Raw genomic sequence first — 12,638 nt, forward strand, 5'->3', positions numbered from 1 at the left:
TTTGGCTTGTATTTAGCTGGTAAAGCCTTCCAATGCTGCTATATTATACAACAGACAATGTTCCCACCTACATAGTGTATGAGTGAGTCACTGGTACATTAAGGCGCGCGCACACACACATACGCACACACAAAACAAGCCATCTCCCCCCCAAAATTATGAGAAGGGCATTATAATTCACAGGCACCATCAATGGTCCATTAGGGCTATTTGTGTACAAGTGCATGCTAGTCATGTTTATGCATTTATATACGAAAATAGCAAATATGATTCTCATATTGTAGCTTTATTGTAAATATATACTTGTTATTCACACCTGCACAAAGTCTGCTGGCCCCATGCAAAACATTTGTATCAAAACTTTATTCAGGAAAACCAATTCTGGAGTAACACACCATGCTTCTGTATTGTGTCTTTTCTTTCTTTTTTAAACTGAGATTAATAACATAGATCATCATTCCTGCAGACAGCCAGATCTCCTCTTTCATGCAGTTTTACAACAAGCTGCACTTGTGCTCCTGCAAGACATTTCCAACAAATATTCCTGATCATGCTCAATCATTTCAGGAGAATAATGTGGGGAATAAAAGGAGAACAAAGGCTGGATTTGACATTACAGCCACTCGGTGCTTACGTTGCTAGAATAAAGGAGTGGTTTAGGATCGTGACAGCAAGCTGAACTTTAGCAGCATAATTTATCTTGTTTGTAATCTGTGACACTGACTTTTAGAAGAAACAGCATAATGGAGCATGATGTACACAAATCCCTTCCAAACAAGAGATAGTTGTTTCTGAGATTTCAGCCTCAAGTTTTATTTTAACTACAGACTTCCAAAAGTATCCGGGGCAGTAAATCTAAAACCACATGGTGTGACCAAGGGAGCGTTTTTTCCTGTGAATTATAAAACATGGGTGTAACTTATTAAGAGCTGCATTGCACTGTGGGTGGTTCTGCGTGTATTTAAAAAGCCATCTGCAATTACTGATTCAGAATAACTTGGAACCTTTTTTTTTTTTGGCTACTGTTACATTTCTCTGGGAACCACAACAAAAATCCAATGTGCCTCTAATGCACTGTGATGGAGGCAGAAATCTCAGATACTGTGAAACCAACAAATCTGTGCATGGCTAGTTATCACCAGAGATATGACAAAAAAGACGTTTTTATTTAAATACTTAAGCAGAAAATGTTTTTTCTTTTTTTGCTGATACTGCTTTGCTGATGAGGTGCTTAAAGGCAGTTACTGCAAGCATTATGTTTGAACTTAAAGGTAATCTCGAGCCTGGTGTTACGGTGCCACCTGAGTCCAACAAAAATATCAAGCATTCAGGATTATAATGCTCAAATGTAACATTGTGTCCAAAAGAACAAAAACAAAAAACAAAACCCACAGGAGAAAATCATTACTCCTGTAATGCCATGTAGCTGTCACATATGAAAAGTACTTTAGTTTACAATCCTCTATATAAATAATAACCACCAAGCGTATTTACCAAACTACACAGACCCCAATCTGGATTTTTTAAAATAAAAGTAAAAACTCCAACACATATTTAGGCTACAATGCAGTGTTACATTATCAAAGCTTATTTCATCCCAAAACACTGTTGCTACTACAGATTGTGCTATCTGCTCTTTTTATTTTTTGCTTAAGTGTCCCGTATCTTATGTCAAAAGAACTTCTTTTGTAAGTGTTTTCTTTTTAAAACATCCCATTTAAGACACACGGACTGTGTTTGTAAGAGGTGGGGTACACACTAGGAGCTTAAAGGAGCAGGAATGCTTTAATCTTGATGCTTAAAGTATAATTTAAATGAAGCTAACAATGCTATAAACATCCAACAGATTAAAGAAACAAAAGGCAGAAAAATGATGGATGTGCGCAGGAAAAAAACAAAAACGGGACTTGTCTAGTCACAGGAATTAGTGTATGAACCACCTGGACATCAAACAATGAAGAAATCAAAGGATACGGCTCACAGTCATCAGTTGGAAAGCCGGGAAACTTTTAAAGCTTTTAGAGTAAACATAAACTAAGCTGAGGCAGACATCACAACCACAAGCAAGCAAACAACGGCTGAGAGGAATAAAATGGACAGGAAAACCCAAGCATGCAAGCATGGAATGAAAGGTTTATTGAACTAAATTAGGAATGTAATCAAACTTTTAAATAAAATAAATGACAGAACACAAACATCTGGACCACAGTTTGCAGCGACGAACACTGTACCTGCAAAACCTACAGACACCAATTTTCAGTATTAGACTTCACATCGTTCTTTCTAAAGCAAAGCGTCTTAAAAGAAACCAAAATACGAGTCATGGGGAGGCAACAAATCTACTCTACTTTTTTTTTTTTAGTGTCTTTCAAAAAGAGGGGAAGGGAAGCGGAGAGAGGTATGAATTATATCACTGTATAATTCGAATCAAGCTTTAAGTGATGGAGCTCTGCTCACTGCTCAGACAGCAGCTCAACTGTACCCAAGTCAAAATACAGATCCTTCACAGCTGCAAGCTCTCTGACTAAACAAAAGTAGCTCTGTAAGTTTGTTCATGAATAATATAAAAGAGAAAAAAACAAAACAAAAAGATAACACCAGTTCTTTGTGTACAACCAAAACAACGGCTGTATTAAAGAAAGTTGCTTGATAATTGGACCGTCTGCCAGGTCAGTTCTGGCAGTTTAAACCTGGTCGGGCTTCGTGTTTCCAATAAGCGGGCGTAATTTTGTTCCTCGTTTATTTGATGTTTTGGTTTCTTTTTCATTTTTCCCCCCTCGTTTCAATCTTGCTGAATGCCACTGGGCTCACTCCACTTTGCCGTAGTCCTCTATGTGACCCAGCACCTTCTTCCTCTGCCGGATCATGTGGAAGTAGAGCTGGGGAAAGACTGGGAGAGGCAGAGGGAAAGAACAAATTAATACATTCTCTCATAAATGCTGATCAGTGCACCAACTCCTATTCAAGTTACAGTTAAGTCAAAGTACAGATGTTGAGTTTGAGTGCTTAAGAGAACACGTTCACCACTGAGAAATTACACACAGACCACTAAACAACAAAAAAAATATGGACCCAACTTTCTATCTACACATTTCCTACAATACCACAAAAAGGGGAAAATTATAACCAGTTGCAATAGATTCCACATGCATATCTAATAATGTGACCACTGAGTGCATAATATTGTAATTATGTCTTTGATATGCGCGTTTATTTTTTCTTTTAAAAACCCCACTAATTATGTAATAGCTTATGTCATTATGGGTCTGTGTCCACAGGCAGCTGAAAGCAGCCATGACCTCATTTTCAGCACCCTTCTCTCAGCACTTATTGTTGCTAGGTTACAAAAAACATTTTCTTCAGATAGAGATCGTAAATAACTGGGCTGTCAGAGACAACTAGGACCAAAATCCCTCTCACTGTTGTTGACAAGGTTGATAACATAAGTCCATCACTTCTCACTCATCAACATCCTATTTGGTAGCTGCAGCCCCTCAACCTTCAACTTAAACATGGGAACATCAGATTTATTACAACAAAGCAATATCCAACCAAACACACATTTCCTCACTTTTCGTGCCATGTTTAGTTCTTTTCTCAGTTTTACAGGTTCTCTGTCGTGAAATGTGTAAATATTAGGGGTGGCCACAAACAAGCAGCACTCAGCTCATAGCAGTCACCAACCAACAGTAGTGAATCCTTAAGTGCAATTAGCATACATAAGCAGATGTCTAGTGTTTCAAGGGCAAAAGAAAAGGGAAGACTTTTTTTTTTTAATTTCTTTTTTAATTTAGCACTTTAGTACTTTATCTCCTAACTGAAAAAATAAAAGCCTCTAAATGAAGTTATGAGAGCTAGAAATACTTTTTTTGCAACATGCAAAAAGCCATCTGAAGATGTGACTGAGAATCCTCCCACAGGGAGCTCTGCATGTTTGATTAGGAGTCTGCAAATATATTTCAAAACTAAATGACTAAAAATGTCATTTATTGATCGGTTTCTGATGCAAAAATAACCTGCAAATGAACAATGGGCTATTTTGCCCCGAACCCTCATGCAGGGCTTTGACTTACGGGGAATGTAGGAAATCATGATGAGGATGAGGAAGGTGTAGTAGTCGAAAGAGAAGTTGTACTTGTTGGGTAAGGTGACAGAGTACAGGCCTGTCTTCTGCACGTATGGCAGCGCTGCATAGATAGTCAGCAGTTCCCCAGTCACTCCCATGGGATACAACACGATGAAGAAGGTGTACCTACGGCACAGAGGTTTATTAATGAGAGGGGAAGGGAAAGACACAATTAGCCTTATCACTTTATCGTTTATTTGCTGTTTTAGTAACAGGAAGCAGTATGGTAGTAAATCATTCCCTAAAACACTAAGAGGTTATAGAAAACATTAAGAGTAATAATGCAAAGCAGCATTTAGAGTATTAAATCTAAAATCACGCAGAAATCATTGACATGATTTAAAGCTTAAACTCTTAAATATATACTGCGACACAAACATAAAGCAACAGCAGGTGCAAAAAAAAAAGATCCTAAATCATTGAAGTGTTAAGCAATCACACCTTTTAAACAGAAAGAAGCAAAAGTTTGCAATTAAATATGACACATGCACACGATGAAGATGTCGTCTTCTACAGAGAGAAAACTCTTCACCTGTCTCTTCTATAACTTACACTCCAAACCCAGTGACTGTCTTCCATGATCCTACAATGAATTTTCCACAAATGCACAACCAATTTCTGTCTCTCAGGGCTCACGTCAAACTCAGAGTTGAACACCAATATAGCAATGGTCCCATTTGCTTCCTAGCAACAAAGACCTCGGGGAGGGAGGCTCTTAACAACTGTTGCCTTGGTTGTAGATGCAGACGGAGAGAGGCTTGTGTTTAATTGTTGAAGCACCAGCTTTTCTGCATGTTTGATGACATCGACGAAAAAACTTGGCAGTGTTTGACGTAATGTGATGAACAGTGACTCCTTACTGCTTTAGCATCCTCTTTCACGTAATACGACCTTAAGATTTTCATCCATAAAGGATTGAATTAGGTTTGAAAAGAGGTCAAGTAAACAAAACCATTAATCAATTATTTTCCTTTCATTACATTAATTAGATTTCTTATTTTGTTTGGAAAACAGGCTGAGAACTAACAGTGGAACACCCAAGGAGAGTATTTTTATTACATTTTTTATGTAATTATTAACAGATTGAAATTTGTCCTGACTGACAGCATTATTAGCAGCTTAGTGGCTTTGTTCTCGAAGGACCTGACTCCAGTCAGCCGTTTCTGTTTATCTTTGCATCGATCAACTAATAGGTAAAAAGTTGAGGCACAGTTTGCATGGCAGCATTTCATTAATTAAACTGTAATGCAACTCAATAAATTTTAATTTGCATATTATCACTTTGATAATATGCAAAAAAAAGCATGAATAAACATAAGCAAACAAAGAGAAATAAGTTAGATAAAATATTAAAATATGCAAAGCAAAACATAAATAAATATATTTAAAAATCATTTAATTCTTAAGATGATGATGAAAATATATTTTAAAAAAAAACAGGAAGCAGATTAAATATTAAGAATTTAAAGAAATTATTAATGCCTTTTGTATTACTTTAGTTCAGGTTGTTGTTTATTATTTCATCTTTTATTCTTACTTTTAGTACTTTCAGTCCTTCATTGGATGAAAATACACTTTAATAATTTCTTACCTAGCCCATTTGATGAGGTATGGCAGGTGATTGAGCAGGCTGAAGGTGTAGAAGGAGTAGCGGATGATCTCTGTGACAGTCCAGGCTGTGACAAACAGCAGCACACTGTCCTCACTTTGAACCTGCGCACACACACACACACACACAGAAAAAAAAAGGATGATGGAGGGAGAACAGGGGAACAGACGGCCTTGCATCATGTTACAGTAGTTACTCTGCTGTAGGCCAAACTTGACTTTCCCCCCCTCACAGAACCATGCTGTTTGTGTCAGATGCTCAGAGATCAGATCACACTGCAGGCCAACATTCAATATCCTTAAATATTAGGTTAAAAACAACGTACATTTTATGTTAAAGAGACAAGCGCACTATGCATTATTAATTCACTCTTCTAAATACACCCTAGAAATGCATTCATGTAAAAGGGAAGAGAGAACAGTTTGAGAAAAATGTCAGTGCAGCATCATTCAGACAAACAGGAAATAAAACACATCAGAGATTAGACAGATGCTGTCGATTCATTCCTGCAACCTTACAGTAAAACTGTTTAATGTTACTTACTCGTTTACTCCTCTTCAAGCTACAAACAGGGCAAACAGTAGATCAGCTGGTCACTTTTGAACTTAAGTGAATGAAACGACGTAGAAGGACGGTGTAATTCAAGTTCAGCTTACACAAGTAGCAAAAGGAAAGAAACTCGCTGTACCTCTCTGACGCTGTGCGTGACGGCCCATGTGAGGAAGACCCGGGACATGACCTGGAATCCAGTCAGGACCACAGAGGATGGTACGATTCCTAGGAGATGAGGCAAAACACAAATACTAAACATAGAAACATGCAAGACTACTGGTTTTAGTAGAGCTGACTGAAACTGTCCTCTCCTTGGAAAATCCTTTCAGGTATACAGAAAATGTATTACATAGTCGCTTTCAGAACAATAATTGTAAAGCGTGGAACATTTCTACAGTGCACCAGCTGCCGTCCATCAGCTATAGACAGGTTAACCTTGAAAGCCTGCAGACGCTCTGCATGTACACTGTGTTAACTCACACTTCACGTGTTTTAGCTGCTTCTCTGTACGGGTCAAATGCATCGCAGTCACTGAGAGCTCTGTTTGCCCAGTGACAATTCCAGTAAAGTTTGATGAAAAAAAGAAAGAAAATAGATTAATATGTCCTAAGTGATGACAAAAAAAGAAGAAAAAATGACAAAGGAAGAATGTTTGTTTCAATAGTTAATTCAGTTTAATTCTGAATATGAATATCTGAATGTGTTACACCTGTCCTGATGTATACTTTTGTTTTGTTTTTTACTAGCAGTATGTAGCATTTAATGGCTTAAACTGCTATAGAAGGAAATATTAAGCACTTTTATTATATTTTTGTATACTTTTATTTTTGAAAAAACAACTTAGTTACAAATGTGTAACAAAAACAAAGGTTCATACCAAACAATGAACCATTTTAGTAACATCTGTGCTCCTTTAAATCAATATTTGGCCCTGCAATCATAGATCAGAACACAACTATATTTGAACCCACGTTCATTTTGGCCTCAGCTACACATCTGCAAAGCTTTGCGGCGGTACCTTGCACAGTTATGACTTTACCACACTAACAAAATGTGTCCACAGAGTGACAGACAGACATGTAAACACTTGCCACAATGTCTAACCACCTTTGTGGGAGTTCCTAGGAACCTCAAGGGTCATATGTTGTTATGGTGGGACTAAGCTTCCATTCACATTCCAAGTTTAAATTTAGCTTTTCACTGAAATTTAAAATTGCTAATAATAATAATCATAATAATGTAATTTTTAAAGTAGATACATTTGAGAAAGATGCTGATGAGAGACATTGTGAGTAACATTTCCACATATAGGACAGTCATAAATGATGGTGCAGTGTGTGTGTGTGTGTGTGTGTGTGTGAGTGAGTGGACAGCAGCCTCGGGTAGCCTGTTTACAGTATGAAAGGTCAGTTAGCTTTAGCTTCAAATCCCAGATAACAGAGAGAACGGTTTGTGCATTACAACCGTGGCCAACCTGGCCACAGCCACTCTCCTCATCACATTAACGCCCCGTGAGCAAACAGCTTCTCTACCCTCTTTTTTTGTACACACTTCAGATGTGAAAAGGTTTTGTTTGTCTGTACATATTTACATCTGACTTACATCTACAAATGTGATTTCACGACTCATAATTATGTCTTCTGTCAAAACTGTAAACTGCGATATCAAGCTTTGTTATCCGATTTGTCAATATGAGATCTGCAAACATATGTTGGCCAGTAAAAAAAATGACTTTATAATAACTGACGTGTTTGAGGCTCGAACAACAGGTTGCAACTGGGTTCCAGTAAAGATGAGTTAACTTGGTTGTGAAGGTCAAAGATTTCACAAATTAAACTACATTTTTCAAACCTCTGGAATGAATAGCACTGGTTTAGAAAAGAAACAAGCTATCTACAAATTTAAAACCACCCAAATGTGTCATTAACTAAACAGCCATCAAGGTTACTTTATATTCCGTTTGGAATGTAAACAACAAACATCTGATACTCGATTTTTCCAGTATCTTTAACATATTTCACACCCTGTAGCAGAGGTAACTGAAGGTCATACTGAGAAAAAGTGAAGTAAATTTGAGTCACCAGAAGAGTTTTAATGCTCGGTGTATCTTGTCTATCTGGAACTGGTCTAATGGGAAGCACACCGAACAGTCTCCCAGAGGATGTTCCCTCTTTTGGTGACAAAATCAGAGAGCTGCCTAAAATACTCACACCATATTAAACACTGAATACACATATCTATGAGCCATGTGTTTAAGGCGTGATCAAATTTATAAAAATAAATAAATCAATGTACTCCATTTCTGACACTGGTGCCTAGCTTACAATAGCTTATGTCTGTCAACATAAATGTCTCAATAAACTAAAATACTTCCATTAAATGCACAAAACATATCCCCACTTTAAATGCCAAACATGCTGTTTATTTGCTTCTGTATTTATAACTGTGTTTCAGTGGGCAGTGTGTGGCTCAGTGGTAAGGACTAACGCCTGGGAGGTTCTTTTGTGTGCAGACAGTGTTCTCTCCCTGTGCTTGTGTGGGTTTTCTCCAGGAACTCGGGCTTTTCCCACCATCAAAAAAACACATTAGGTTAACACTGCCTCACAAACAAAGGTCCTTCAAGAATTTCCCTTCCTTGTTAAAAAAAAAAGAAGCTTAATCAAATTAAACAGCTGTTTTTAAGCATTTCTGCACATTACCCTTTGAAGATATATAAAACTTTAGTCCTGGGTACCTGGTGAGGAAGCTTTACCTAAAAGGATGACTCAATACATGGATCTAAATCTAATCTGTGCTGCACTGGTGACACGAAGCAGTGTAAGTGAGAGAGGGTGCAGTCTGAGGAGAAACTCACCTACAGCACAGTGCAGTATCTGCAAAAGAGAAAAAAGATCAAAGAAAATGACTCAATCTGTTTCTGGAATCAAGTACACAGACACATTTTTAACTCTAGCTATTGTTTGTCCAGTTTATACTCAGAAGACTTCCTATAAAAATGTTCCAAATACCTACCCCGTTAATACATTATAATACATTATGTATACTATCGAAACAATATGCTCAGAGTAACTAAACTAAGACAAAAATCATTGGCCCTATTTTTGATCGCCTAGCTAAGCTGAGATCAGTCAGTGCATGTGTCATTTGATGAATGGAATATATTGACTTTAAGTATACAGTGCGTATGGACAGCATCACTGCAACACCTCTAACACTCACTACACACATCTGGGTCAGTATGTGTGTTAGCATGACTACTCTAAACACATGTAAGGCTAAAAGAATGTCTACATACATTTTTTAACCTAGTGTTGAAAAACATTAGAAAATGACATTCATTTGTAGTTTGCACCAAACTATATTTTTAGGATTTTAAAATACTTAAAATAGAAACTAAAATCCTAAAGTCATTAACTGTGTGGCTTCAACATGGTGCAGAGAGGCATGTTAAGTTATCAGTTATCAGGACATACCAAACACTGAAGAGAATCAAAGACACTGTCCATTATTAGTTTGCCCTATATGTTTCAAAAGGCTATTGCTGGATTAATAAAATGATTTTTTTCTCATTACTAGTCTCTACATACAAAACTGATAGCGTGTGCTGATATGAGCAATAGTAGTGACCTCTGAAATAATACCACATATTCAACAGACCATACACCTGCTGCATGCTCAGTTTTTATCAGTTATGCCACACCTTTAGTGGTTATCTCACCTCGAGAACAGCTCCAGTCTGAAAGAACTTCAGAGGTTTCTCTATGGAGTAATACAGCCCATGGTAGCTTCCTCTGGCCAGGTAAGCTCGGACCAAACCCACAGCTATCACCAGCCACCTGAACAGTAGGGGAAAATGCAATGCGGTCACTTCACAAATGAAAAACAAGGCCTACCAGATGATATTGCTGTAGAAATAAACATCTATGATGTGTCTGTAGTTTCTGTGTCATACAGTCAAAAGCAGCCATTAAAACAGCTGCGACTTTTGCATCTTTTGGCAAACACGCGCACACAGACAAACACAACACACAGGTAACAAGTTAAAGAAAAAAATTATTTAAGAGGTCTTATTACTGGGTGTAGTGGGTGCTTAGTTGTGGTGCTGGACCACCTTGTGCTACCATTCGTTGTATATATTTTTCCTCATTTCAAGGAAATGAGGAGCTGGAAATGTCAGACACGAACTAAATAAAAATAATGTAGTTAAGATTAATTCAGAGAAAGTTTCATTTCACACTCTGGTTTTAATGACTCTTAATCTCCGTCTTGGCTGCATTTGATATCAACTCTGGGGCCAGTTAGGCAGAAACTGAGCAGGTCTGCTTAGCGGCTGTGGCTGAATATGCAAAACCGTGCCTGCGAAAAAACACCCTAAGTGCTCAGCACAAAGCAAGCACTGTACAGGCCGTCAATACTGAGGAGGGTAAATGTGGCCTAACTGGTTGGAACAGTCAGCAAACAAGTCACCATTCAATTGTGCAACAGTCTGAAAATCAGAGCAATAAAATCTGCAAATGGATTACTCTGTACACGGTTCAAGATAACTACCATTTGAAAAGCTAAGAACATATGTTTGCATTATTGAAAAAAAACAACAACCTCCATCACAATCGTATTCTTTCTCCAAACATACACTTAAAAAACAACAACAAAAAAACCCTCATTTGTAGGTTTAAAAAAAAAATCTCATTTAAATCACTGAATTGTCTTTTCAATCTTTAAAAAGACTGCTTTATTTTAATATTATAAACTATCACATGTGTTTTTCGTAACATCGGGCATACGATAATCTTTCTTTCATTTTCATAATTCTCTCTCATTCATTTGAGCGGGTGCTAAATAAACAAAAATCAATCTCAGTAATCCAACAAAACAACATGTTCAATGCGTGAATCCGCACTTTCTGACATAAAACAACTAAAGAAAACTGCACACAATGAAGATCTGTCATAATAATATCCCTGTACTGTATGGAGTAGCGTCCCGTCAGTCACAATTAATGTCCACGCCAGGTGGCTGTCTGTTGCTCCTCTAATGTTAATCTTTGTAAGCCGTTGGATGCCGGGGGAACAACATTCAAAGTTGTGCTTCTCCATAGCGCGCTTAGGCACGTTTCTGACATTAATAACTAGCAAAAAACTGGAAGAATATTAACGCTGTAACACTACAATGGGGAACTCCTTCGCCCATTATTTAGCACAGCCCATCAGCACCACCAGAGACATTTCTATCATCCACCACCCAGCAGCATTAGCACGAGGAAACACGCTACGTACCCCGCTGTCATAACAACGTTGTAAATGACGAGATATGCCGTGGCCAGGGCACCGGGTCCCTTCTTTCTCTTCGCAGCCACATCGCCGTGGGCCGCCTTGCTGGTCCCCGAAGCAGCTGCCGACATAACTGCAACTATCAACGGTCTCCGCTCCTGAACGACGGTGGCTGTCAGGGAAGGAACATGGGCCACACCAGGAAGTGTCGTACTGAAACGGGATGTTAGCTCCACCTCACTTCCGTCTTCGTTTTGAGAAGCGTAGTTTAAAAATAAATAAATAAAAACAATTAAATAAATATTCATTTTTAAAACATAAAAAACATATTTATTTATTCCTTTATTTAAGTTTTTTATTTTAAAATATTTTTATTTGCCTTATTTAACTAATTAACTTATTTAACTAATTTAACTAATAATTTACTGCCCGCAGAGTGTGCAGGATGACTGCGTTAGCGTCAGGTCCTGTGATTGCAGGTGGCGGTTTGTGCCACCCTGTTTCAGGGGCCAGGTTTGTGTTTCTTCACATTGCCTTATTTGTTTTCTAAATAATGAATAATTTTCTGTGGCAAATAAGTGGCACAGAATATTTGATCTGACTTGGAATTGCTAATCAGCAATGATAGTATCGTTATGGAGGACCCAATGTTTACGATATTTATTTATTTATTGCTTCTGAATGTATTCAACCTTTAATAAATCCCCAGTTTATTGTTCTCCTTGTGATTTGATTTCATCTTATTTATAATAAGATAATATTAAATAAATAAAGTATTTTTATTTACTTTATTTATTGATTGATTTTTTACTTGCGTACTTATTCTTATATGCATTTATTTATTGATTGTTTTATGCGTTTATTTCTTTGTACACAATTTCCACAGCTTCTTTGTATATGTACAAGGACAGTAAAGGCCTATTCTATACTGTTACTTATTTTCAAGTACACTGAACGTTTGACCAGCAGTCAGAAACCTAACTATCGAGTTGGGCCAGCTTTTAAGAACTGGGGAAACTAGTTTGCTTTAAAAATGGCAGGTAATTTTCTCACAAACAACCAAGCAACCGATTGTGCAACT

General features: G+C 37.5%; 1 protein-coding gene across 1 annotated transcript; it reads right to left on the reverse strand.

The window, feature by feature from the left end:
* Positions 1-270: 270 nt before the first annotated feature.
* hacd2 (3-hydroxyacyl-CoA dehydratase 2) lies at positions 271-11,780 on the reverse strand. The gene is made up of 7 exons (XM_031732912.2): positions 11,564-11,780; positions 10,006-10,123; positions 9,142-9,160; positions 6,424-6,512; positions 5,718-5,839; positions 4,074-4,252; positions 271-2,890 (listed from the first exon to the last, which is right to left on the reverse strand). The coding sequence occupies exons 1-7, from the start codon at positions 11,686-11,688 to the stop codon at positions 2,808-2,810; spliced, it is 735 nt and encodes a 244-aa protein (XP_031588772.1). The 5' UTR covers positions 11,689-11,780; the 3' UTR covers positions 271-2,807.
* Positions 11,781-12,638: the final 858 nt, after the last annotated feature.

The sequence above is a fragment of the Oreochromis aureus genome, linkage group 16, assembly GCF_013358895.1.
Source record: "Oreochromis aureus strain Israel breed Guangdong linkage group 16, ZZ_aureus, whole genome shotgun sequence".
Classification (NCBI taxonomy): domain Eukaryota; kingdom Metazoa; phylum Chordata; class Actinopteri; order Cichliformes; family Cichlidae; genus Oreochromis; species Oreochromis aureus.